Consider the following 25,798-nt stretch of genomic DNA (forward strand, 5'->3'; position numbering starts at 1 on the left):
CCATAAGAAGAAAAGCCCCAGACCCCTCCCCCCAAGCTACCTTGCAGCACAGACTCACTAGTCTATGAATGGCCCATGTGTCACACAGCTGGGATGGAGTGCTGCAACCTAACCATGGCAGGTCACAATACTGCCAATCTACTGTTTTGTCAGGCAGCCTGTGGAAAGGAAGGGTGTTAAACTCAGGATTTCTTTCTTTCTGTCTTTGTGTGTGTGTGTGTGTGTGTGTGTGTGTGTGTGTGTGTGTGTGTGTACAGGCACTAGAAAAGCCCAGAATAGAAAATACAAAGGTAAATAAAATTAAGGCCAAGGGAGCAACATTATATGTTTCAGTTTTTGGCTCGGGGTTAAAGGATGTCATCACTTAGAGGAACTCCAGATGTGGCCAGACCCTCATCTCATTGTCTTCCCTGCCAAGTGTCTGTATGTCTAGACTGCTGTCTCTCTCACAGGCCATAGCTTCCCACAAGTTTGAGGAGTGGCTGAGAATTGACTGTTGAAGATTCTAGGCTATGATTTTCTTTTAGACATCTCCTATTGCCGCTTTCCTTTTATTACTTGGATTCCTAAATCCACTACTATTCAAATTCTATTAAGAATTTTAAAAAATGAAACATAATATGCAATTAGAAAAGATGCATTTATGTAAAGCTACTGAATGGAAAATGTTTTGTAGATTAAGATGATATAAAATTTTTAAGGTTCCATTTTATTTACTTCTTTTGTGTGAGCGAATGTGACTGTATAGGTGTAGGTGTGTGTGTTATGTGTGTAGGCAGGTGTGTCATGGCATGCACTCAGAGATCACAGGGCAACTTGTGAGAGTCAGTTTCTTTTTCTGTCATGTGGGTTCCAGGAATTTAACTAGGATCATCAGGCTTGACAGCAAGCATTTTTACCTGCTGAGCCTTCTTATTGGTCCTCAAGATAATTTTTGAAAGGCAGAAACTGGAAATCAAACTCTAAAACTCTACACCTGACATTCCCATGGATCTTCTATTGGAGGTATCTTCTATTGGAGGTTCCTCTGAAGAGGAACCAGGTTTCCCAGACAGAGGAAGTCACATCATCAAAAGGATGAAACAAGGCCACCAGGAAGCCAGAGAGCCCATTAAACATTGAAGGCCCAATATGGCTGCATTCACAGCATTGTTTCCAATGAGAATCACCATAGGGTCACATGACCAAAACCAGCAATGTCCCTTCCTCCTCATCATGACCCTACTAATCCATATTGCTTTTCTGGTCAATTGTACATGAAGATCTGTAACCCAACAGGGATAAAATATAAAGAACAATCTGTTCTAATAGCTAGCTGCAATCCTTGGAGAACACAGATTTCTTTCACATCTGGATCTTCAATTATACTTGGTAGCAGAGTTTCAGGACAGCAAGAAATATCAAACATATTGGCATACTATGAAGTTGTTTTTGAAAGAGGGTCTCATGTCACCTAAGCTAGCTTTGAGCTCCTCTTCCTCCTGTCTCCAGGCACATGCTACCACACCCAGCTCTCAGAATGTTTGTTATTTCCAGAATTCACACGTATTTCATGTCAAGCCAGTGCTGGACCACAATGCAAGGCTCCAAGATGAATTCAGGAATGATGTAAATCTTTAATTTGTTTTGAAGTACTTGCAATAGGTTGTATGCAGCTGTGTTAAATGGTTTAGAAATACATTTGGACTATTTAACTGGCCAAACAAACACCCACTTGCATTCAGGTACAGCCTACTAATAGTTGATATGTAGCCCCTGCACATTCCCCAGGCCTCAAGTGTTGGGGGAGGGGGCCTAGACTCAGAGAGGAACTGTCCACCCTGCTCTCTCTTTCCTTGCTTCCCACACTCTTCAGTGTTGAAACTGCCTCCAACCAGATGGGCAAGGACCTCTTTACTGCTAAAGCTACAGGAGGCTTTCCTATTGCCCTACCTGACTCACTGAGCAGCAATTCTGTGTCTCCAGAGACACACCGTCTCTTAGTTTCCCCATCCTACCCATGGACGTGGCTCCCATTTCTATCATTCAGCTTCATCCTTCGCTAGTTATCCTTTTCCCAATCCACCACTCACTCTTGGCAAACTTCTCCACAGTTAAGGTTTCAATGACCATGACTAAACTAATAATTACAAAATCTCTATTTCCAGCCAAGCCTTTTCTCCTAAGAGAGCCAGAGAAGAAGCTGTCCAGTACCTTAAGCCAAGTCCATCTGAAGTCAGAATTGCATCCTTGGACTTCAACCCTCAACTCTACCAATCTTGCAATGTTACCCTAGCAGCTCTGGGAACCATTCATTAAGCTGTCAGAATTTTCCATTATCTCCACGTCTGCCACATTCTAAGCAGTGTCACTTGATTCTTTAATCTATCAACTTGTGCATCACTGCCATACTCTAGATCTTGAGTGTTTGAACGTCCATGTGTTAAAGACTTGGTTCCCAAGGTGGTGCTATAGCTTTAAGATACATGGCCTAGTGGGAAGACTTTAGGACACTGGTCGTATGCTCTTGAAGGTAGTTATGGCAGCCACCTTCAGTTTCCTTCTTCTCACTCTTTTGCTTTCTGGCCATGAGGTAAGCGGTTTTGTTTTACCACCTTCTCCTGTCATCATATGCTACCGTCACCCCACACTCAAATAATTATGAACTAGAGCCACCATGAGCCAAAATAAACCCTTTCTCTATAGACGCTAATTACCTCTGGCATTTTATTTTGGTGACATAAAGTTCCTTGACTTAGCCTTCTCTCTCACCTTCGAGACCTCACACACACAGCAACCATTTCAACACCACCTTCCAACGCCTGCCAAGGCAGAGTGGCTTGCTATCTCAGTTGTTTTCAGATGCCAACCAAAGGGGCTGTCTGCCATCCTGCATGTTGTCTGTACCAGATGACACCACTTCGAGGGCTCCGGAGCAGTCTCCCTGCCTCCAAGCACACATTTCACCATCTATTCAGAGTCTGCCAAGCTTCTGGGATTGTGTAGGAGTTTCTGAAATGTAAACTTCTCTCCTGCCTGCTAGCTTGTAAGAATTCATACCTCCATTTCCCTTTCTCCTGGAGCCCCTCAAGATGTCTACAGTGGTCTTCCAACACCCTGCTCTCCTCTGAAAAATTCCTTTATTCTCTGGTTAGGACAGAATTATATATTTTTATTACTGAACATACTGTGCTATACTACACCATTTTGACTTCATTTTTGTTCTTTTATTTTTCAAGTAATAAATATGTGCATTTTTAAATTTTGCTTAGAGGAATGGCAGATTAATTTACTGCAAACCAACCCTCTCAGAGAAACTGGGAGACATATGGATGAAGTCAGTTGGTTAACAGGAGGGCATCAAGGTAGTGCAGGCCAAGATCTTGGAAGAATGAAAGGAGCAGAGAGGAGCCCAAGGCTCAGGACAGCTTCTACTGTCAAGGCATTTCCTAATGTATAACAGCAGAGAGAGAGAGAGAGAGAGAGAGAGAGAGAGAGAGAGAGAGAGAGAGAGAGAGAGAGAGAGAGAGAGCCCAAAAGCACACGGCAGGTAGGGCAAGAGTATAGTTCTGAGCCTTGGTGAACACTGCGCCTCACTTACACCCTAGAGGCTACACCCTGAAAGATAAACCAGAAAAAGATGTCATGGCCTCCAGGAAACAGCCTCTGCTTTTCCCTTTCATTAGCTACATGGTCTCTTATTCAGATTCCTAATTAAGGACTCTTCTGCCTTTCAGAGACAGACACTTGGCATTGAAAGAACTCAGGTCCCTTTAGTGGCTTCCTTCTTACTGGCTGCCCTCCTTCCATCACTCCCTGGAGCCCCGCCCCCCAGGGCAGGCTCATTCAGCTCTACCATTCACCTACCTTCTGTCTGACTCTGTTGACATTTTTTCTCTAGCTTTGATGTTTTTATACTTTGGTGGGATTTCTGGAGTCAGAGATAGTCCTAGAAGTGCACAATAATCCCTGCCCCCCCCCAGAGTCTAACAGGGATCTGCATGTAGTTTGAGAATCATTTTATGTTACATCCTTGTATGGTTAACATTTGTCAAGCTAAAAGGATCTTTAGTCATATCTGTGAGGGAGTTTTGAGTTAGACTGAGTGAGGTGAGATCCATCATCAGTGCAGGCACTTGCATAGGCTAGGGTTCTGGACTGAACGGACGGAAGGCGGCTAGCTGAGAAGCAGTATTTATCTCCCTGCTGCCAGACTGTGGGTGCCATGTGACCAGCCTCACGTTCCTGCCAGCATGACCTCTCAGCCATGATGAACCATATTGCCTTAAACTGGAGTCAAAAACGAATACTTCCCTACTTAACTTGACGCCTGTCAGGTCAAGACATCCCAGCCGGGAGAAAGGTGTCAACTATGTGTGGGAAGAGCTTAGCAACAAGACTGTGCTGGGTGGACACGCTGTGAAGCTGGGGGTGGTGAGAAGGGCACGTTTACTGTCTTGATGGACATGCTGTGAAGTTTGGGGAGGCGGAGGCAAGTTTAGTCAATCAGTTACCCTTCCTCTCCAGACCGGTGGGTGTGCAACCCTGCCACGGGCATCGTGAAGGTCCCAAGAGTCCTACCTGTGTAGTGCTCATTGCCTTGAGCAGCGCAGGTGAGGAGCTGGGCCATGGACGAGCCCACTCCCTTAGAGGTGCTTCCCAGGTCCTGAGCACACTTTTCCAGCTGTAAGAAAATCCAAGGAAGGCAGAACTTAGAAGAGAAACATTCTCTGGAGGACTTAGCAGGATTTAGAGCAGTGCTGCAGATCAGAAACCGCACCTGCTTTCTCCCCCGAGTCAGCTGCAGTACAGGGGGAAACGGCCTGGCTTGGACTAAGTGAACTCCGTGCAGGCCCCGCTAGCTGTGTGGAAGCATTTGAGTTACTAAGCCCCACTCCCAAAAGTACCTAGCTAAGAAGGCCTTCAGCAAATGAGTGCAGTTCCTTAGCAGCCTGCAGCTATTAACATGGTGCCTTAGAAAGTCCAAAAGAAATCATTAGTGGGCTGTAATTATGCCTCGGCAGAAAGCAGACATCCAACCGCACCAGCTTCCTGGCTTGAGGGACCATTAACACAGTCCAGTTTGGTCATTACCCTTCAAGGAGTTCAAACTGAAAGACATGCAAAAAAAAATGGAGGTTTGGAGTGGCAGCTGAGACCATGGAGGAAGGCAGAGGGTGTGCCTCTCATGAAGAGCAAGCCAACTTCACCAAATAAAAAGCAAAACTGGTAAGGACCTAGGGTACAGATAATTAATGAGCATATGAGGACTCTACTTAGAAGAGATGTATAGGTATACAAGGATGGACAGAAAGACATAAGAGAACATATATACTCTAAAACACATAACACCTTCCCAATGTCGGCCATACCTTCCAATTAAAATGGAGTCTGGTCCACCATAGTCAATGACAGAACGCACTATGTACAAACCCCACCCCCAACCCTAACACACACACTCTCTCTCTCTCCCTCCCACCTCTGGCAAATGCTTTTTCTAACAATAACAAGGTGGGCTGAGGGATGACTCAGCCAGAGGGTAAAGGTGCTTGTCACTAAGCCTGGGGACCTGAATATAATACCTGGGATCCACATAGTGGAAGGAAAGAATTTCTAAAAACTGTCCTATGACCTCAGCTTCCCTCCCTCCCTCCCTCCCTCCCTCCCTCCCTCCCTCCCTGCCTCCCTCCCTCCCTCCCCTCTTTCTCACACACACACATAAGTAAAAATTGCAGTGCATTATTTTGCAGTCTTCTCAACCTACTACTTGGTGTAAATGTACAATTCATACTGTATCAGTCCTTCCCAGGAGTTTGCAGAGTCACCAGGTTACATAGTGAGATACTAAAGAAAAAAAGGAAGGAAGGAAGGAAGGAAGGAAGGAAGGAAGATGGTAGAACACACTCCCAGCATTTTACCGTTTCTCCTGGAAGTGGCTTCAGCTGGCTTTCTGCAGCGGCCATCTTGGCGTCCTGCAGCTCATTCTTCAGAGTTTGCACTGTGTTCAGTGCAGAGTCGATTTCCATGGGACCGCAGGCTTCATGGGCCTGCAAAAAGAGCGGGGAATGTGTGCATACAGTAGGCTTGGGAAAGCATCTTTAACACTCTGCAACCTATTAAATGTTTTCCCAGACACTCCCGGTAACTCTGACTCAATGAGAAGGCAAAGGTAGCAAGTATTTCCCCAGAGAGGACAGAGCCTTCGTCACTTGGGTCCTTAACCATATTTTCCCTAAGTCATTAATTATGTGTGTCTTAGGGCTGCAGACACTTAGAAACCTCTTTGAAGCTACACTCAGACCTTGAAGATGCATCCTTTAATTCACCAGGCAAGGATAGGGCACACACACATGTACGTACACAGAGGCTTGGGATGTGCTCAGTGTGTGTGTCCAGAGGCTTGGGACACACGCAGCAAAGGAGTGAATAAGCAAATAAGTAAACAGCAGAGGAAGGACCCCACAGTGATTTCTTTTCACAAACTTCAATGCCATAAATCATTATCCTTCCATACTAAAGATTTATAAACTCTCCCATCTAGTTATTAGCTTTACTTATTTAAATCTGTTGATCATCTAGAACACAGCTCTCTAATAGCCAGGACTTCGTGGCTCTAACTCATATTAATGAATTTTATACATATGCAATATTGCCTATCAGTATACTCAATACTTATAAATTATCACTCTGTGAAAGCAGTAGTAAATGTGAGGTAGCTGATTTTTATGTGTCCATGTTATTATTAGGTACAGAAACTCAGAGAGGTCAACAAGTTGTCAATGACAGGGTCAATTCGAATTCACACTGTCTGATTCCAGAGTTTTCATGCCTTCTGATGTACTGGGGGGAAAAAGGCTCTTGTGGCCTTAACCTGGACCAGCAGACATTCTTGTTTAAGCACCACTTTGGAGCTCACTCTTACAGCTTAGCTGTTTGATGTTGGCATATGCTAAGATTCACTGAGAAAACTTAGCCTGCAGCTGTGTGGGCTGCATGGTTTGTGGTGTGGATGGGCTTGCCAGAGGCATGCTGGGTACCTGAATTCTAATAAGCACCCTGCCACACACACCAGGCTGTTCTAGTGTGGATGGTTCCAGGACCTCTCTGAAAACTAGTTCAAAGTACAAACTTCGCTGGAGATAGTCTAAGGACCTGGGCCCTTCATTTCGGGAATGCAGAGCCTCTGTTCATGTCAGGCATTCAAGTTGACTCCTGCTTCCTTCTCTCACCACTTTACAAGGCTGCTAGTTTCTATAAAGGGATTACTACAAGGAAAAAATGAATTCAAGCCAGAACTTCATGCTAATAACTACCTCAGAGTCGTAATGAGCTCCTTTGATAACGGAATTCCAGAGGGAGAAATTTATTTAGTCCCCAATTCTGTTCTACTGACACTCTGTTAAGGCCAACATGTCCATGTGAGGTATGGAAACGTTTTAGGGAAGAAAATCATAGCTAAGATGACAGCCCCATTCCCAATTGTATTTTCTACCTACACAGTTTGTTTTTAAGTTCCCAAGATGATACATGGAAGCTATGGATATAATCAATTGTTGCTTCAGTTTGGGTCTGAAATGCTAGTGCCTCATGTGAAAAAGGATTAGTCCCAGCATGTGATACCCTTGGGAGGTGTTGGACCCCTTGGGAGGTGGGGCCTGGGAAGGAAGGTAGGTTACTGGAATTAGTAGGACCCTGGCTCCATCTTGTATCTTTTGAATCCTGGCTGACATGAAGTGAGCAAATTCCACCTGCCTGTACTTTTATTTTTCACGTGGTGTTGCCACTAAAAGGCACACAGTATTGCTACCAGCCACAGGCAAGAGGGCCAACTGACAGTGAACAGAAATCCACAATGATGTCTCCTCTCCCTCCTCTTTCTTCTTTGCTTTCTTTCTTTTCCTTCCTTTACCACCCTAATTCTTCCATTTTTTTTTTTAAAGACAGGGTCTTACATAGCCCTGGATGGCCTGTGTAGCCAATAAGCTGAAGGTAACCTTGAACTTCTGGAAGCTTCTGCCTCCATCTACCAAGTGCTGGGTTTACAGGCAAGTGTTACCATGCTTGACTAAATAAACCTTTGTTCCTTTTAAGTTGATTCTCTTTGTTATTTGGCATAACAATGAAAAGCTACTTAGCACAATTTATTTGGCCTGTAATTTATCTGGTACTGAGACACTTAAGATTAGCAGTCTTACTTAAAATTGAAAAGAGACTACTACTTGTCCCAGGAAGTGAGAAGAGATAGAGGACTCATATAACTTGAAGCCACTTGTAACCGGAAGGTGATGATCAAGCCTGGGAGCTTATGCTAAATGTTACCCATAGTGCTATCTTTAATGGTCTTTTAATGAAATAGACAGTTTTGTTGAGAAACTGGCCTGGATCTTCATACCACAACATCACAAAGAGATGAAAAGCTTCAGTTAGCTGCCCGAAGAGCTAACCACTCGGACAAGGCCCCACTTGCCTTCTGCGAGGCGGTGCGCAGCTCGGCCAGGCTGGTCGCCAGGTTCTTTGCACACTGACTCAGCTGCATAGCTGCAGCCTGGTCACTCACAGTGGGGACTGCTGCCTTGGCGGAGGACACCATCTTGCTTCCAGGCTGTAGAGAGATGAACAGAAAGTAAGATATCTCCTTGGCAACAAGATGCTGAGAGATCTAACAGCACGGTTCCCACAGTGACTAGAACAAATTTTGCCTTAAAACAGGGTGTGGTTGTTTGGATGAGAAAAGTCTTCCATAGACTCATGTGTCCAGACACTTGGAAACCTTTACAAGATAGAGCCTTGCTGGAGGCAGTGTGTCACTAGCTGTTTTAGAGTTATCACTGCTGTGACAAAATACCATGACCAAAGCAACTTGAGGAGTTAAGGGTTTATTTGGCTTACACTTCCATATCACTGTTCATTACTGAAGGAAGTTAGGGCAGGAACTCAAACAGGACAGGAACCTGGAGGCAGGAGCTGACGCAGAGGCCATGGAGGGTGCTGCTTACTGGCCTGCTTCCCATGACTTGCTCAGGCTGCATTTTTATAAAAATCAGGACCACAAGCCCAAGGGTGACACCACCCACAATGGGCTGGGATCTTCCCCATCAATCATTAGTTAATGAAATGCTCTATTGGCTTGTCTGCTTACAGCCCCATCTTCTGTAGGCATTTTCTCAATTGAGGCTCCCACCTTTCAGATGACTATAGCTTTATGACACATTGACATAAAACCAGCCAACACACTAGGGCACGACTTTGAAGGTTCATAGCATCGCCCTACTTTCTGTTCTCTTTCTAACTGCTCCCTATGAGTAGATGAGATGTGATGAGCCAGGTCTCTGTTGCCATCATGCCATGCCATACCATACCCTCCCACTATTAATGGACTCTTCCTTCTGGAACCAAAGACAAAATAAACCCTGTCTCCCTCAAGCTGCCTTTGATCATGATGTTTGTTGTCATAGCAACAAAGAATAGCTAATACAAAGGGGCACATTAAATGTCAACTAGCTCCTAGGTCTAGAGAGGTGGCTCAGTGGTTAAGAGCACTGGCTGCTCTCTTGTAGAAGGCCCACGTTCGGTTCCCAGGACCCACATGGCAGCTCACAAAGCTGTCTGTAACTCCAGTTCTTGGGAATCTGATGCCCCTCTCTGGCCTCTGTGGTCTTCACACACACATGGTACACACACATATATATAGGCAAAACATAAGTAACATAAAATTACATAAATCTTTTTTTAAAAAGATTTATTTATTTATTATGTATACAGTGTTCTGTCTGCATGTATCCCCACAGGCCAGAAGAGGGCACCAGACCTCATTATGAATGGTTGTGAGCCATCATGTGGTTGCTGGGAATTGAACTCAGGACCTTTGGAAGAGCAACCAGTGCTCTTAACCTCCAAGCCATCTCTCCAGCCCCATATTAAATAAATCTTAAAAAAATAATTACCATGGCAAATTAGACACTCCAGGGCAGTACAAAGTATCATAAAAGGAGCAAGACAGGCAAACTGATGAAAGTGATTTGAAATTCTCATTTAAAATAGATTTCAAAAAAAGAAAAAAACCCATTTCTTTGTGTTTCTCAGAGCAGTCCTTTTCCCTGACTTTTAAATATACTCATTAGAGCAGATAAAACCAAAATACACTCAGCATGCACAAATGCCTATGCACATGTAAATACATCTTCAAGAACAGAGGAAGCTGTTTCACAATATCCGGCTCTACCTGTTTCTTAGGTATACAGTGTTCTATGAGTTCTGTTAATGTTTCTCAGTCTCCTATTGTTGGGCATGTGTCCTTTTCCTTGCCAATGTAGCAAAAAAGGTAAGGAATTAGCAAAATGTCAGTAATTTTTAGTGTGTAAAATTTTAGAAGTAGCTTTTCTGAATCAAAAGCATACACGCTTTTAGAGCTTTAAAAATGTATGTGTGTCTCAGAATAACTGCAATCATGTAAGTAAGTGCCAGATCATAAATATTAAGGATAAAAGTACTACTTCTGGTATTTAAAGAATTAATGAGAATCATTAATGTAAGCATTAAAAAGCTTGAATAGTTTCATGTTACCAGCCCTTAAAAATGTAATACTGAAGCATATAAAAAATGCTTAACATCTGAAAACAAAGGATATGACATCAAATCAAATAAAATGTAAAGGACAAATACATTAACTTCTTTTTTAAGCTCTTGATTCCATCTTATAAAAGATATATTAAAAAGTATGCTCCATATACTGTGAGCTGTAAATTTAGATTTGTTCATCCTTCTGGAAGGGAAATTCTACAATATTCATGAGGAAAGTTGGAAATGTGCATTGGGACTGGCAGGGGTTAGCTTAGTGGTAGAATATATATAATATATTAGATATGTGTAATGTAACATTTCTCATTAACATTGTATATATATAAAACACAAACATAAATATATACACACATTTTTTTCCTTATTTTGTTTTTTTTTTGAGACAGGGTTTCTCTGTGTAGCCCTGGTTGTCCTGGAACCCACTCTGTAGACCAGACTGGCCTTGAACTCAGAGATCCATCTGCCTCTGCCCTCTGAGTGCTGGGATGAAAGTCATGTACCACCACCCATGGCTTGCCTGTTTCTTATAAAGATCTAAGTACCTTTAATCCCAGCACTTGGAGGCAGAGACGGGCACATCTCTGAGTTCGAGGCCAGTATGGTCTACAGATCGAGTTCCAGGACAACTGGTGCTACATGGGGAAATCTGTCTTAAATCCAAAACAAACAAACAAACAATAATGAAAGAACAGGAGAAGAGAAAAAAAAAAGGAGAGAGGAAGGATAGGAGGGAGAGGGAGGGAGGGAGGAGGGATGGGAGAGAGGACACGGGCAAGCAGGTTCAGTCAGGGTGGACTGAGAAGCACCCACTCTGTTTAACCCTAATTCTCTGCAGTCCTCCTGCATGCAAACTAAGTGCACAGCTGCCTCCAAGATTACTAAGGGAAAGAAAAAGATCTTCTTTCCAAGTTCTAAGTCTCAGTGTGACAAAGAAAAAGTAAGTTGTTTGCAAACCTATTTCTAGGAATTCACCCAAATAAATAACTCAGGTTGGAGATAAAGATTGAGCATGGGAAGTAGATTGCTTTACAGGGTGCTTGTGACGGCCTCCAAATAAAGACTAGCAATCTGATGAAGGGACAACAGTTAAAGGAAGCCTGGATAGCCACATGGAAGACTTTCTGAATCACAAATGCCCGGAGGGCTGGGGCTGAAGCCCAGAGCTAGAACAACTGCTTCTCATGCTAGGCTTAATCCCCAAATACTGTATATACAATGAATGTAATTCAAAGGGTTATATGCCACAATCAGAGTATATTGTATGAAAAAAACAATTAAATTAATTGAAATTTTTTCAATTAAAAAAAAGAGAGAGAAAGAAAGGAAGGAAGAAAGAAAGATTTTAAGAGTCAGTGATAAGGGAGGTTTGGAATAAAACAGTGTCTTTTGGACATGACAGGACTGCAACACTCAAGAACTCACAGTAGCCATGGTAGACTGCACAAGACCTACACATTAGCAAGCTAGGCAGCATTCTTCTAGTGTGGAATGGGAAGGGGACCTTGAGCTCCCATGCTTAACTAAGGGGCAATTGATGCTAATAGAGAGTCGATTTTCTCTTAGGGTGTGGCTCCTGGTACAGTCACCACACTCTAGTGTGTGTACTCAGAAGTACATGCACAACACAGACGAGAGTCGATGGGCTATTAAACTTGAAAAACTGAGGACCCTAAGTTGCGGGTAGAGAGGTGAGGGTGGTTCTGGAAGGAGCTATGGTGAAGAGCTGAAGTGAATGTCATCAAATTGCATTGTATGAAATGCTCAACAAATTAATAGATCCTCTCCACAAACCTGTTAGTGTATCTCTTAGAGTGTAACAAAACTTACTAAAGTAGACTAAAACATCTGGGTTTTATCTTTGTATAGTAGAGGTGTGGGTGGCACTTGAAAAACCAACCCATTGGTACTTGCCTTGATCACTAGCATTTCCCTTGGCCAGTAATATCTCCCTCACCTGTAACATAAAGAGGCCTTGCAGCTGCTCAGACAAAAATGTAGCCAAGGCTGTGTGGTCTGCCAGGTAGGCTCCCTTCCTTAAGGACCAAGAGCAGATTGCCAGCTGGGGGTTCTGCAAGCGACCATGCTGTGGGTGTCTGTTACCTGCAGGAAGTTCTGGCTGGAGATGATGAGGGCCAGCTGGGCGCTGAGGTCTTCTGCTTGAGCTTGGCTCCCTCTCACTCCTTGCACGAGCTGAGGAATGTGATCTGCCACTGCCTGCAAGAAGCAAGAAAACAGGAATGGAGCATGAGCAGAGAGGAACAACTGGCAACCGGGCAAGGAAATGACCCAAAGCGCTGCTTTTCAATGTGTGATCCATTCCCAGAGACAGCAGTACCAGAAGCTGGACTAAAGGCACACTTAGCCAGTGGGGTCCTTCTCAACACTGAATCCCATTCCCCACATCTTCTCCCAACCCATCCCACTTCAACAGTAGTCCTAATGGCCTCAGGCTATTAGATAGAAGACCATCCTCTACAACAAAGCTGTGAAAGAGCCTTCCTAGTCATAACTCATAGTTGACCACAGAATTCACAGGAAGATGACCCATGACCAGAAGAAGTAGGGGAGAGGTTCATGAACCAGCCTGTTTAAGGGCTCAGGACTCTGACTTTGCAGGTATGGATTGTGGGTCCCAGCATGCATGTGGGCATCTCTCCTGTTTCTCTGTTCCAATCAGTACTTAGCTTTTCTCAAATGAGAAAGCCCAAAACAGGAGAGAGGAGCCATATTTGGCAAAGCAGGACATCCACATGACAGTCATCTCCGGAGGTATCTTAGCAATCATCTAGTCCATATACTGTGCCTTTCCTAATTACCCTCTGACGGAGCAGGCTTCAGAGGGCCAAGGACCACCACCTAAAAAAGTGCTGGTAAAGGCGCCCAGTGCATTTTGGGTTGGTGTCCATACCCCACCCCCAGCCAGAGTGTAAAAATATTTAAAAATATCCCTATGGACATGTGCCCAGGTCCTTTCCAGAAACTTGGTCCATTTCCCTCTCAGCTTCAGCCTGCTGTTCAGCATCCCTCTCATTTCCTGGCAGGGATGTTCAGAGATCTGACACCTCAGGTCCTTAAGCAGAGGGAGAGAAGGCTGACTCTGCAACAAGTCCCCAGACAGGATGGCTTGTGGTCCCAGAGGAAGGGAAAGGCCACTCTCCCACCCTGCGGGCAGCTGAGTGGAACAAGAAAGAACTATACTGTTCAAGCAGAAACCCCACTCTCAGCAAGCTCCTCTCCTCCGCAGATCCTAAGCACAAAGGACCTCAGAGCCCTGAGCACTAAAGATGCTCTTCTCCCTCGAACACAGTAAACTCTAAGAGGGGACCCCAGAAAGAACACAGTCAGGAACAGAGTGCCAAGCAATTCTTCCCCGGCAGCATTGCCATTTCAGAAGTAGAACTGAATTTCCATCGGAAACACAGCCGCTGCTGAAGAAGTGCCATTTCCCTCAGACGACTGTTATTTTTTCAGAGATTTGGAGAAGTCAGAACAGGTTAACTGTCAGAGCACTGCCAACACTCTCAGGAGACCCCAGCAAGATGCCCTGTCATGTGTGGGCAATGGCTCTGCAAGAGGGTGTCTGGAACCCATCAAAGGTGCCCTGGGAGAGTCAACTCTCTTGGTGGGAAGAGCGATTGTTGGTGGTAAGCTGGCCTCAACACAACACCAATGCCCTGTCCCAGAAAAGCAGAGACAAACAAGCAGCAGGAAACAGAAAGCACCAAAACATGAGGTCACAGAAGGCAGAAGGGCCAGAGCAGGAAATCAACCTGCTGCAGTGCATGGAGACTGGATGTGCCCAGCCTCCCAGAGGGGAAGTGGCTCTGCAAAGCCAAGGGCTCATTTCTATTTCAAAGCTCCGAAATGGCCTCATTGGCTCTCTTTATTCAATTCAGTCTCTTCAAAATGATGTGGATAAAGGAAAGATAGTGCTGGAAAAAAAGATACTCCTTCCAAACACGGGCAATCCACTTAATGAACAAAAAACAGACATGTGTATACCTGGAGCATGGAGCCACCGCAAACCGGATTAGGAGCCTGGAAGACCTGCCTTAAATGAATTACCAGGGCATGTGGTGGTCTAATGCTATCAGTAATATGTTGCAGACCTGGCCCATGGCACATAGGGAGCTTACCTTGCAGCTCTGGACTAGCTGCTGCTGGGCTGAGGGATTCTTGTTGGAGATAGCTGCATTCTGGGAGGCTGCGATGGTCTGTGTGGCAGCAGCTGCAGCCTGCTTGGCTGCAACCTGCAGAGGACAGTGACACAGGTCAGGCCAAGATTGTACTGCAAACTCATACGCCATGTCTTTCCATGACTGAAGCAGTCACCATGTCTTCAAAGCCACCGATGATCTCAACCTTATCACTCTTTGTTGCCTGCCTTGGGTCTGCACTCCTCGATGAAGTGGTAAAGAACGCAAGGCATGCAACCTCACTTCATCTGCCTTTTGTAAAAGACTGGCTTGGCCTTCTGTAGGTCTTGTGTTGGCCACACAGGTGCCTGTGAGTTCATGACCACAATGGCCCTGTCACACCCAGAAGACATTACATCACAAGGAGCCTCCTCAACCTCTGGATCTTCAATCTTTCCACCCCGATGTTCCCCCAAGCCTTGCAAATGATGAAGTCGGTCTGCCAACCCTTCAGCATGGAGCAGGAAGAGGCTCAAGAGACCCCACAACTAGCTGACAGTAGATGGTTAATGGGGAAAGAAGAGTCAGATTTCTTCTCTGTGTAGCCCATCATAGGTTGCCTATGCTCTCTGGATGGAACCTATGGCCATGCACATATAAGCAGCATGATTTGGACTGAGTGAATTATTATTATTAGAGGAATGAGGAGTAGGAGTAGGTGCTGGACAGCTGCAGTGGCATGAAGTTAGGAAGCGGATAGGAGAATGCAATGTGGATACAATCTAAATACATTCATGTACAAAGTTACCAAACAGTAAATGGAATTTTAAAATACAAGAGTCAGTTGCAAAGCTGAGATGGCAATGGCAAGCAGCACGAAGTCTTAATGTTCCTGGGAAAGAAAATCTCCCCTATGAAGGCCAGGCAGCTCTTTATGTCCATGGAGGTGCCCATGTCCCTCGTCTCACAGCAGAGGCCTCAGTTCAGACGTGATACTCCCCCCAACCCTGAGGTAATTAATCCAGCTCTATCTTTTGTCTCCTTCCAATAATGAGGCTAATTTTTTTCCAGAGCCCAGCAGACTGCTTATGGGGCACTCATATTAGACAGTCAGGTCACTTGGCCTCCATCCCTCCCATTTTAATTTTCAGAGTAGCCTATAAACATCCATGTAAAGAAATGTTTTTCTTATATAGTTTGTGCTTACTGTTTTCAACTCTTTAACTGGAGTAAATATTCTGAAAAGAAATGACAAAACAAAGTCTATTCTTCTTCCCTTCTTAGTCCTACCCTGTTCCCTAGTCCCAGTCTAAAATTCTCAACAGGAAGCCTAGGAAAAGCCATTGCCTCCAACAGAAGAGGAGCTCTGCATCACTGGTCTGCTGTGTCCTTTAATGCCAGGAAACAAGAACCCCAATCTTTCCGCAAAAAGACCGTGTTCTATTTCTGACTGGCAAACTCTGAACCCGAGCCTTTGGCAGCTATGAACTAAAGCAATTTTTCAAATTGTGTCAATTCTTTTAAAGTACCCAAGCCATCCAACACTGCTAACTTGTACTTGGCATTCTTTATATAGGCCAAGTTTTGGTGATTGGATCTCTTTTTCCAGGTAACTCTGGGCAATCACAAATGGCACCCTGAAAGCCAGCCCCTTTCCTGACCTCCAGTCGGTTGACGATCTTTTTCTTGATAGCATTCTGTGCAGCGGCGTTGGTTGCTACTCGGAGACCTTCGGCAGCCTCTCTCAGTCTTTGTTGCTGGTCTTCGTTCTCCGGGTTGGCTGCAGCCCCCTGCAAAGGTGGAGGGGACATTGCAAGTAGCCCAGGTGAAGTAGGCTACAGTTGCTAAATGCATGCCTTTAATTTCACTTCTAACTAATAATATATAGACAACCATAAACTAGAATTATAGTTATGTACCAGCAGGAGGTGTTGCTGGCTTCGAACCCACAACCTCCTGAATGTTATATCCCCAGCCCCTATAAACACTATCTTTATACTAAAGACCAAACATCATGTCTATATAGTATCCAAGTACAAGAAGTATATAATTCAGTCTTGGATATTTATACAAATTACCTTGTAGTTGTGATTTAAAAAACTCAAGTCTTCAAAGACACTTAAGGCACTATCACAAAATACTGCGTTAATATGTATGCTTTCTATTTCTTCATTTTTCAGCTAAAATTTAAGTAAAAAGAAATTTACTTTCTTCAGTCTGGAGTTTAGTTTTACAAACCTTGTAAGATAAAGGACCCTGGGAATCTTCTTCCAGGAGGAAAAACAGTTTTGTGGGCATCATTTACTTAACAAAACAAAACAAATCCTCCCAAACCAAAAACCAAACAAACAGAAACCACTCCCTTTTTGCTGAGTTGAATTACTATCATGTCAAGCACTGAAAGGTCAATACAAACAAGAAAAGAGTCAATCTCATTGTAGAAGAAAATAGAATGGTCTTTGCCAAGAAGGATGGAGAAAGGGACAGACAAAAGGATGGATAACAGTGAGAGGCTTCAGGGTATAGTTAGGAGTGACCTCTAATGTTCTGTGATACAGAGGGGGAGCAGTGGCTGAGAATAACTAACTAAATATGGTAAAAATAGTACAGAGTCAATGTTCAGAGTGATGGACAGCAGTATATGCTATTATGAGTCAATTTCAATTTTTGATTTGAAGAAAGAGGCTCTGATAAATCTCTCCCCATCAGATATGAGAAAAATGTGTAAGTAAAAGTCTTCCCCAAGGAAGACTTTATCCTAAATGATATAACAGACCTTGATGGCTCATGTCTTCACATCACCGCTGGAATATTTCAAGGCAAAAATAAACATGAAAAGTAAAGATTTCACTGGAAAAATAGGGGCTTGGACGGAGCATGATGGGAGGGGGTGGGGAGTTCACAATGGTATGTATGTCCTACAAGGAGAAGGCTTGCTAAGGAAAGTTTGTTAAAGGTCATGCAAAGAAATCATGTACTTAGAGGGCATTCTGGGAGAACTGAGACAAACAGCTGGTACCTAACTGTACTAAACGAGCAAAGCTGCTGCCCTTAACTGTCAGAAGAGTATGGCACCCACGTGGCGGTCATGTGTCCTTTGTGTAGGTCCTCAGCCCTTGTACTTCAGCTGAGCCTGTATTCAGAACCTTGTCCCTTTAGCTAGCTATGTAGGGTTCTGAGGTCATGTAAGCTGAAGTTAACATAGGGAGAGGATTGTCTTATACCCTTTGAGACATCTACTTGATGGAATTTAGGATCACCATGGAAACAACCCTTGGGCACGAGTGTGAAGGAGTTTCTAAACTGAGCTAATTGAGGTGGGAAGGCCCACCCTAAGTGTGGGCAGCCCTATTACACAGGGCTGGGGACCCAGTCTGAAAATGGAAAGGCAGCTGAGTACACCAGTATTTACCTCTCTGCTCATGACTCAGGATGTGATGTGACCAGCCACCAACTGCTTCCAAAACAAATCTCTCACCCCTTGAGTCACTCTCAACAGGCAATTTTGTTGCAGTGATGAGAACATTCACGATTTCAGCAGTAGTAGCTATGCTTTGCTGTCTGTGCAGACTCAGCACTCCTTTCTCTCTGCTATCTAAATGTGTTACAAAGCAGCTCCAATCTTCAACAAGAAGCAATCCACACTCCATCCTTCACCTTTGAATGTAAGCTTCAAACCCCAGCACTCAGTAGTATTTGCATTTCAAGTCAAACGACTGAACGTCTTACCTTTGCAGCTTCCACCATGCGGGCGGTGGAGTCAGCCAAGAGCTTTGCGGCTGCAAGGAGCTTCTTGGAATTCTCCATGTCAATCTCAGCCTCCGCGTCTGACCTCATGGCATTGACAAGATCAGACGTGGCCTGGGCCAGCACCCGGGCTTGGCGCACCATCTCACCTAAAGGACAGGACAGCAGGTATGGACTGTTTATTTACCATTCTGTCTGAGAATGATCTCAGTGGTCAGGAAGGTTTGTTTATTGTTGTTATTTGTTTGAAACAGGGTTTTATGTGTCTCAGGTAAGCTTCTAACTTACTATACAGCCAAGTATAACTTAATTCTCTAGCCTCTACCTCCTTAGTGCTGGGGCTAGAGGCAAGCACCACCACGTCTGACTTATGAGGTATTGCAGGCTGAACCCAAGGCTATTTTGAATGATAGCTAGGCAGTTTACCAAACACCCCCAGTTCCTGGTTTGGAGTTTTGTTTTTTTTTTTCTAGGACAGGGTTTCTCTGTATAATAGCTCTAGCTGTCCTGGAACTCACTTTGTAGACCAGGCTAACCTCAAACTCACAGAGATCTGCCTGCTTACCTCCCAAGTACTGGGATTACAGGAGTACGCCACTACTGCCTGGCTGCTGGTTTGGAGCTTTTGTTACTGTTTGTCCTTGCTGTGCCTATGCCTTTATGAAATCTATTTCAACTTACTTGTGGATGTGGGAGGTCTATTAGGATACAACATTACAAATGAAACTGTTCCAGGGAAAGGACTGATTCCCCTCCTGTAGCTTGTCTACGGGGAAACAAGCTTGTATACATACAGACATGTACTAAAATCAGTGTGGTGACCTCAATAGCACTGCAAGACAGAAAAGAAAGTCACAAGTAGGAAAACTGATAAAATTGAACACTGTGGGTGGTTAACAGGGGCACGCCCACAAATGCTTTGACAAATGTGCCATGAGGTAGAGATATTAGAAATGCGAGGAAGCGGAAAAATGGGACCCTGCCGCTTCTGCAATTTTTTAAAAAAGCCAACGCTATAGCTATTCTAAAATAAAAGGTTTATGTAAAATAACAAGCCAAAAATGAGACAAAAACCAGCAGAAAATCTAATTGCACACAGCATTCCCTGTTAGTTAGTAACTTAAGAAGCATATAAAAGAGCATAAGAGCCTGGTGGTGATGGTGCATGCCTTCAGTCCCAGCACTCGGGAGGCAGCGGCAGGCAGAGCTCTGTGAGTTTGGGGCCAGCCTGGTCTACAGAGTGAGTCCCAGGACAGCCTCCAAAGCTACACAGAGAAACCCTGTCTTGAAAAACAAATCAAAACAAATTTGGAAACTGTCTATTAACGGATAAGCAGTTGAAGGGCCGGAGGCTAAGTTCAGTGGTAGTATGCTTGTCCAGCATGCAGCCAGAGCTCTCCCCGGGTTTGATCCCTAGCACTGAGAAAAAAATACCCAAAAAACTGGATAAGTGTATGATGATGCTTCCAAAATGGAATGCTACCCTGTCACTAAAAAAATAAAAACCAAAACTGAATGTATAGGTATGCATGGAAAAGTTCATAGTATGTATAACAAAAATATATTTATAATTGCGGTGAAGGAGCCACCCTCTGTCTCTTTACACACAACCTTTAAAGGCAGGGATGTTCTAGGAACTGTGAGGCGATAGGTATGCTAACTTGCCTACCACAGCAGTCATTTTACCACATATCAGTACAAAATCAATGGTCAGTTCTGGGGATCGAAAGGGCACAGTGACCCGATGAATTCAGAACAGTTTACTTTTCAACAGGCTGAAAAGATGTTGCATATATAACCTTAATTTACAGGATGAGCATATTACAGTATATTAAAATGCCCCACCCTACACCTCCCCAGGAAATTCTAACAAGGACTGTGGTCTAGGTTCTTCCTTCAATCCCATCTGCTGTCTACTGCCCCTCCTGGTTCTCTATAGTGACCTTGGGAGGAATTTCCAGTGCATCTCTACGTAAATGTCTTCATTCCAAGCTTTGTTCCTGGTTCCTTTGGTGGCTGCTCTGACTTTACCAACTATGTCCTACATATGGGATAAAAGGACTTATTAATATTATAAATTCAAATAATGAAATTCTGGAGAGGTTTTTTAAACTGTGCTTTCTGGAAGAGGCTGTTGAGGCTCCTGGATCTTTCTCTGTGGCTCAGTGAGGAAGTAAGATGCACAATGGCCCCTGCTAGTTACTCCAGGGGCCTTCACCTAGAAAGTGTCTGTCACCATGAGGAAAACCCACACCGATCCAACCCCTTTCCTCCCAAACCAGTGCCTCACCAGCATCTCCCATGGAACTGAAGATGCTCTCGGTGACACACATGATGGTGTCGGTGGCCTGGTCATAGCGACCAATGGGCTCGCCACGGCTGGCAAACTGCCGCACATGCTGCAGGAGGTCGTGCAGAGCCTGGCTCACCACGCTGGCTGCCGCGCTGACCTGCTTCAGGAGCTCACTGTCACCGGTGGCAGCCTGGCAGGCCCGGACACAGTTTTCCACAGAGCGGTCCACCAGCTTCCCAGCCTCGATCAGCTGCTCCTGGCATACAGGAGAGCTGATGGTGGGGCTCACAACCTGGAAAGATACAGAGAGGTTTGCTGCAGTGGATGTGCCTGGTGTCCCTGGATGCCCAGCATCTCCCTCAGGTCCCTTTGATCCTCACTTAGCATATAGAACAGGGACCTGACTTACCCAATGTGGTCACCTCCACACTATATCTTTGTGATTTGAGAAATCCTGCTAATTAGTCATGTGTGGCAGTCCTTATTACCCAGCACTTAAATAAGACAAAGTTCTGATAGTTACCAATTATGTGCTTTTCCTCTTAGGATACCCTAAGTGAATCTTCTAGGCTGAGTTAAAGCAACTGACTACCTAAAAGAATTGCATGTATTTTCCAGAGGTCATCTAAAACTCTGCCTGTGTTTCCTCAAAGACTAGGGAAGGTCTGTCAGTTCTCTGTGGACTCCAGGGTCAGGAGGAGCATCACTAAGGATGCCTCTGGATGCTCCAAATCCTATCCCAGGAGGGAAATGCTACCTTCTCAAACAGATCCTAATAGCAGTAGGTGGAAAGTCAGAAGCAGAGGCTTCCATCCTCAGGGAAGCAGACATCCATGGTGGAGTGGAAAGGCACCTGGCGTCAGGGCAGGTCTGAGTCACAACCTCAATTCTGCTGCTTATTTCCATGGCTGAAAGCTCCTCATTAACACTGAGTCACTGCAGGTTCCTCATCAGTAAATGAAGGTCAATGGAGCTCAATGTGCAGGACAAACCCAATCATGTGATTCCGACACAATGAACACACCCTGGAGCCACAGTAGGAGTGACTAGGCCTCCCCAAGAAGCTGTAGGTTCAGTATGAACCCCTGTACCATACTGTGCCACCCATTGCAAAGCCTCTTTTATGCAATGGAAATAAGATGCATTGAGAGGCCCCAAGGGAGACACAGCAAATTGCATCTAACAATAGAGGAGCCAACAAATAAAAACAGAGTTAGACTGTTTATACTAAAATCTTATGTCTGGCTGGGTATGGTGGTGCACAACTTTGATTTCAGCACTTGGGAGGCAGAAGCAGACAGATTTCTGTGAGTTCAAGGCCAGCCTGGTCTCCATAGATAGTTACAAGAGAACCAAGCTACATAGTGAGAACCTTGTGTCCACCTCCCAATCACTCTGGAAAAAAAAAACAACCCTTACCCCTAAAAACCCAACCAACCAACCAAACAAACCAACAAAAATTCTATCATGTCCCCCCAAAGAAGCCATCTGAAGCAAGCTCCAGACCTCAGGCTACTTGGTGACTGGTGGCACTGTAGGAAGCTGGCTTACCTTGGCACATGCCACAAGCTGCGAGGTGGAGAGAGCACACTGGGTAGCTGCGGCGATCACTCTGTTCTGCAGGACGGTGTCCTCAGCCACTTGGGCCACATTCTTTGCCTTGAGTACCAACATGGCAGCCGCATTGGCAACAGCTTTAGCCAGACTCATTAAAACATCCTAAGAAAAGGGAACCAAAGCTACTCATTCATTCATTTTTTAAAATCACCTTTCAAACACTAAAACTGTGTGGAGCATATCCAAACTTTCTATTAGAACCCCATTTGGTTTTTATGGGGTTCCATCACTTCAATTTTTTCTCTTTATTTTTGAAATGCCAGCTCATCCTTGCAAGAAACTAAGGAAAAAGCTTGCATCCTAAAAACAAAATATGTCCCTGTGGACAATGAGTAGCACAGGTTTCGACAGGAAACAGGTCAGGGGCTGGGGAGGTGGCCCAGTCATTAAAGTGCAAGCACCAGGACCCGAGGTTGGATCCCCAGAGCACATGTAAAAAGCCACAGGCAAAGCGCACACGTTTGAAATGTACTGTCAGCCCAGAGATGAGTAGATCCCTGGAGCTCACTGCTCAGCCAGCCTGCTCTAATCAGTGAGCTTCTGATCCAGAGACAGAATGTCTCAAAAAATGAGGTGGAGAGTGAGTGACTGAGGGAGACACATGACACTTAACTCTGGCACTCACGTGTACACATATGTGCGTGCATACCATACACACACACACACACACACACACACACACACACACACACAAGCACATATACACATCCCCTAAAATACACACACAAATTTAAACATGAAAATAAAACAGACTAAAGAGGAACTCTCCTATATGTGATGGATGTGTGGACTCAGAGAAGCTCAATACATATTCAGATACCACGACACCACCTGCAGTAGTTAGGCATTAAATCATGGCCTCCAAATCGTCATGCCCCAGATTAGCTGAAAATTTATCTTGTAGACATCTAGCTTGTTATGATCCAAAAGTCAGCTGCTTTCTCTGCCTCCAGAAAGCAACATATGACACACAGAGACAGATTGACGGCACCACTTCCTACAGCTGGAGAGCCAAAGACTGCTCTGAACATAAATTATTCTCAGCATCTGGAACCTTCTGCATAGGGACTGGATTATGCAAAGTAGAAGAGAACTTGCATAAACAAACTAGTGGCAAGATAATGGGGAGTAGGGGGTATGCCTCAGCTGGTAGACTGTTTGCCCCACAGAGATGAAGCCCTGGGTGCCAGGCCTATGAATCAGCTCTGGTGGTGACTTCCTGCAATCCCAGAATTTGGGATGTGGGGCAGGAGACCTGAGGCTCAAGGTCGTCTTGGGCTAATCTAATTGGCAGCTTAGATGACATGAAATCCTATCTCCAAACAACCTTATCTAAGAATGGGAGTGCTGCTGAGAATTTAAAAGCTCAGTTTATGAAAGGCATCACCTGCAGCAGGGAGAATCTTTTGATTATGACTGCCAGATCTGTCACCCATTTGTCTGACCTGAAAAAGAACCACTTTTACATTTAATTTATATCAGTGCTGCAAATACTTAAAGCAGCTTATTTGATTTAGGAATACCTTCCCTAGCACCCAAGCCACTGCTACTCTGAGCAAGCACGTCAAGGCTCTTCTCCGGAGAAAAAGTGCTCAGAAGTCTTCAGTTATTCATCAGATAATGGAAAAGAACATTTGGTTCTGAACATCAAGGGTACCTTATGAGAAAATATAATGGCGCCCAGCCTGTACAGTTTACACTGGTGAAGAATACATGTGACCCAGGCAATAAATAGCCTAAAGAAGCTGATTTGGGGGCTGGAGAAATGGCTCATTAGGGAAAAGACACTGGCTGTTAATACCTGATGGCCAGAGGTTGGTTACTGGGAACCCCATGATCAAAGGAGGCTCCCTAAGTTGCTTCTGACCTTCACATGTATACATGTATGCAGTGGCAAAGTGATAAGCATGCATACACTTACACACCCACCCACCCACCCACCCACACACACATACACAATAAACTGGAAAAAAAATAAAGTGGTCTTAAGAAACCCTTTCATGGGTCTGTGACAGTGTCTGGGTGTGCAAGAAAAGGCTGATGACACTTTCAGAAGTCAAGTGGTACTTATCTGCTGCACAATTCTCAAGAATTGTTCCTAGTATGCTTCCCCTCACAACCCTCCACCAATCTTGGACATTTGTGTCTGAATTTAGGTTAAGAGAAATCTGAGTTGAGCAGTAGCAGCACATGCCTTTAATCTCAGTACTCAGGAGTTTGAGGTCAGCCTGGTCAACAGAGCAAGTTCCAGGACAGGATCCAAAGCTACAGAGAAACCCTGTCTTGAAAAACAAACAAATAAACAAAAGCAATCTGGATACCACAAATTACTATAAAACTTTTAAGCTCAACTTTCTGAATCCAATTAGAGCATTACTTCATGTAATATGAATTTATTTGCTCGCACAGGGACAAAGACTGGGTCACCCACAACCACAATTGTCACAAAGGACTTTGCTTGAGTCATTTAAAGAAATTCTGTTTCTATTAATTTTGTCCAAAACAAAGAGTCAGGGGAAAAAAAAGGGATGCTGCAGTTAGAGCTGTTGGCCAGGTCTCTGTGAAACTTTTCAATAGTCCACTATTGTGTAGCTTGTGTGAAATAAATCCTTGTCAGCTCTGGGAACATGCAGTACATTGAGAACCCGAGAAAGGCTCTACCACTGGACTCAAGACACAGAAAAACAGAGTGGAAACCCAGTGCCAGGTGGACCCATGATTGCAGGAGACTGAGGGGAACCCACTCTCTGGAGCATTCCACCTTTTCCCGGAACCTGCCTCCCTAGCATTGCCAAAGAAGCAAACAGGAGGCGGAGCCTGCATCTTCTGAACACTGCCTACAATCCATCAAGGGAAGAGAGAGGATGCAAAGCTTCAGAAAACTGCAAGGGCAAGTGGCAAGCCTTATGGGAAGCCACAGCATCTTCTCTCCAGCATTCGACACCAGACAAAGGATTGCTTTTGGGTGTGTGTTTGAGTGTGGAGATAAGAGCACGGCTCAGGTGCCATTCCTCCAGAGCTGTCTACCTTGTTTGTTTGTTTGTCTATTTTGAGGTAGGGTCTCTCACTGGCCATAGGCTTGCCAATTTGGCTAGGCTGGTTGGCCAGTGAATCCCAGGAGATCCTCCTGTCTTTGTCTTCCTGACATTACAGATACATAACCACTGTGTACACCCAGCTTTAAACATGAGAGCTAGGGATTTAACTCGGGTCCTCATGCTGTCATGGCAAGCACATTACAGCCCGATCTACCTCCCCAGTCCCCAGAAAGCAATACTTTTGAGGAAAGAAAATTGAGTGCTTAAAGCTAATGAAGCCTAGCAAGCTAGCAGCCGAATCTAATATAGACCAAATTCCTAAGATTTATCTGCCTAGAAAAATTACCTGTACCAATATAAAATGTGAGGCCAGCACAAAGACATTATGGAGATCTGAAAGGGAGTCAGGA

The 25,798-nt window shown here is 44.6% G+C and overlaps 1 protein-coding gene across 5 annotated transcripts in view; it reads right to left on the reverse strand.

The window, feature by feature from the left end:
- Tln2 (talin 2) overlaps window positions 1-25,798 on the reverse strand; it is a 409,739-nt gene that overhangs the window by 104,265 nt on the left and 279,676 nt on the right. For all 5 annotated transcript variants that reach the window (XM_040739688.1, XM_005075489.4, XM_013117408.3 and 2 more), the window contains 9 exons: window positions 22,285-22,452; window positions 20,731-21,025; window positions 18,423-18,589; window positions 16,355-16,483; window positions 14,694-14,807; window positions 12,658-12,771; window positions 8,447-8,581; window positions 5,898-6,026; window positions 4,561-4,663 (listed from right to left, as the gene is read on the reverse strand). In XM_040739688.1, the coding sequence (XP_040595622.1) occupies window positions 4,561-4,663; window positions 5,898-6,026; window positions 8,447-8,581; window positions 12,658-12,771; window positions 14,694-14,807; window positions 16,355-16,483; window positions 18,423-18,589; window positions 20,731-21,025; window positions 22,285-22,452 (1,354 nt within the window). The remainder of the gene's footprint in view (window positions 1-4,560; window positions 4,664-5,897; window positions 6,027-8,446; window positions 8,582-12,657; window positions 12,772-14,693; window positions 14,808-16,354; window positions 16,484-18,422; window positions 18,590-20,730; window positions 21,026-22,284; window positions 22,453-25,798) is intronic.

The sequence above is a fragment of the Mesocricetus auratus genome, unplaced genomic scaffold (genome assembly GCF_017639785.1).
Source record: "Mesocricetus auratus isolate SY011 unplaced genomic scaffold, BCM_Maur_2.0 Super-Scaffold_100691, whole genome shotgun sequence".
Taxonomy (NCBI): Eukaryota; Metazoa; Chordata; class Mammalia; order Rodentia; family Cricetidae; genus Mesocricetus; species Mesocricetus auratus.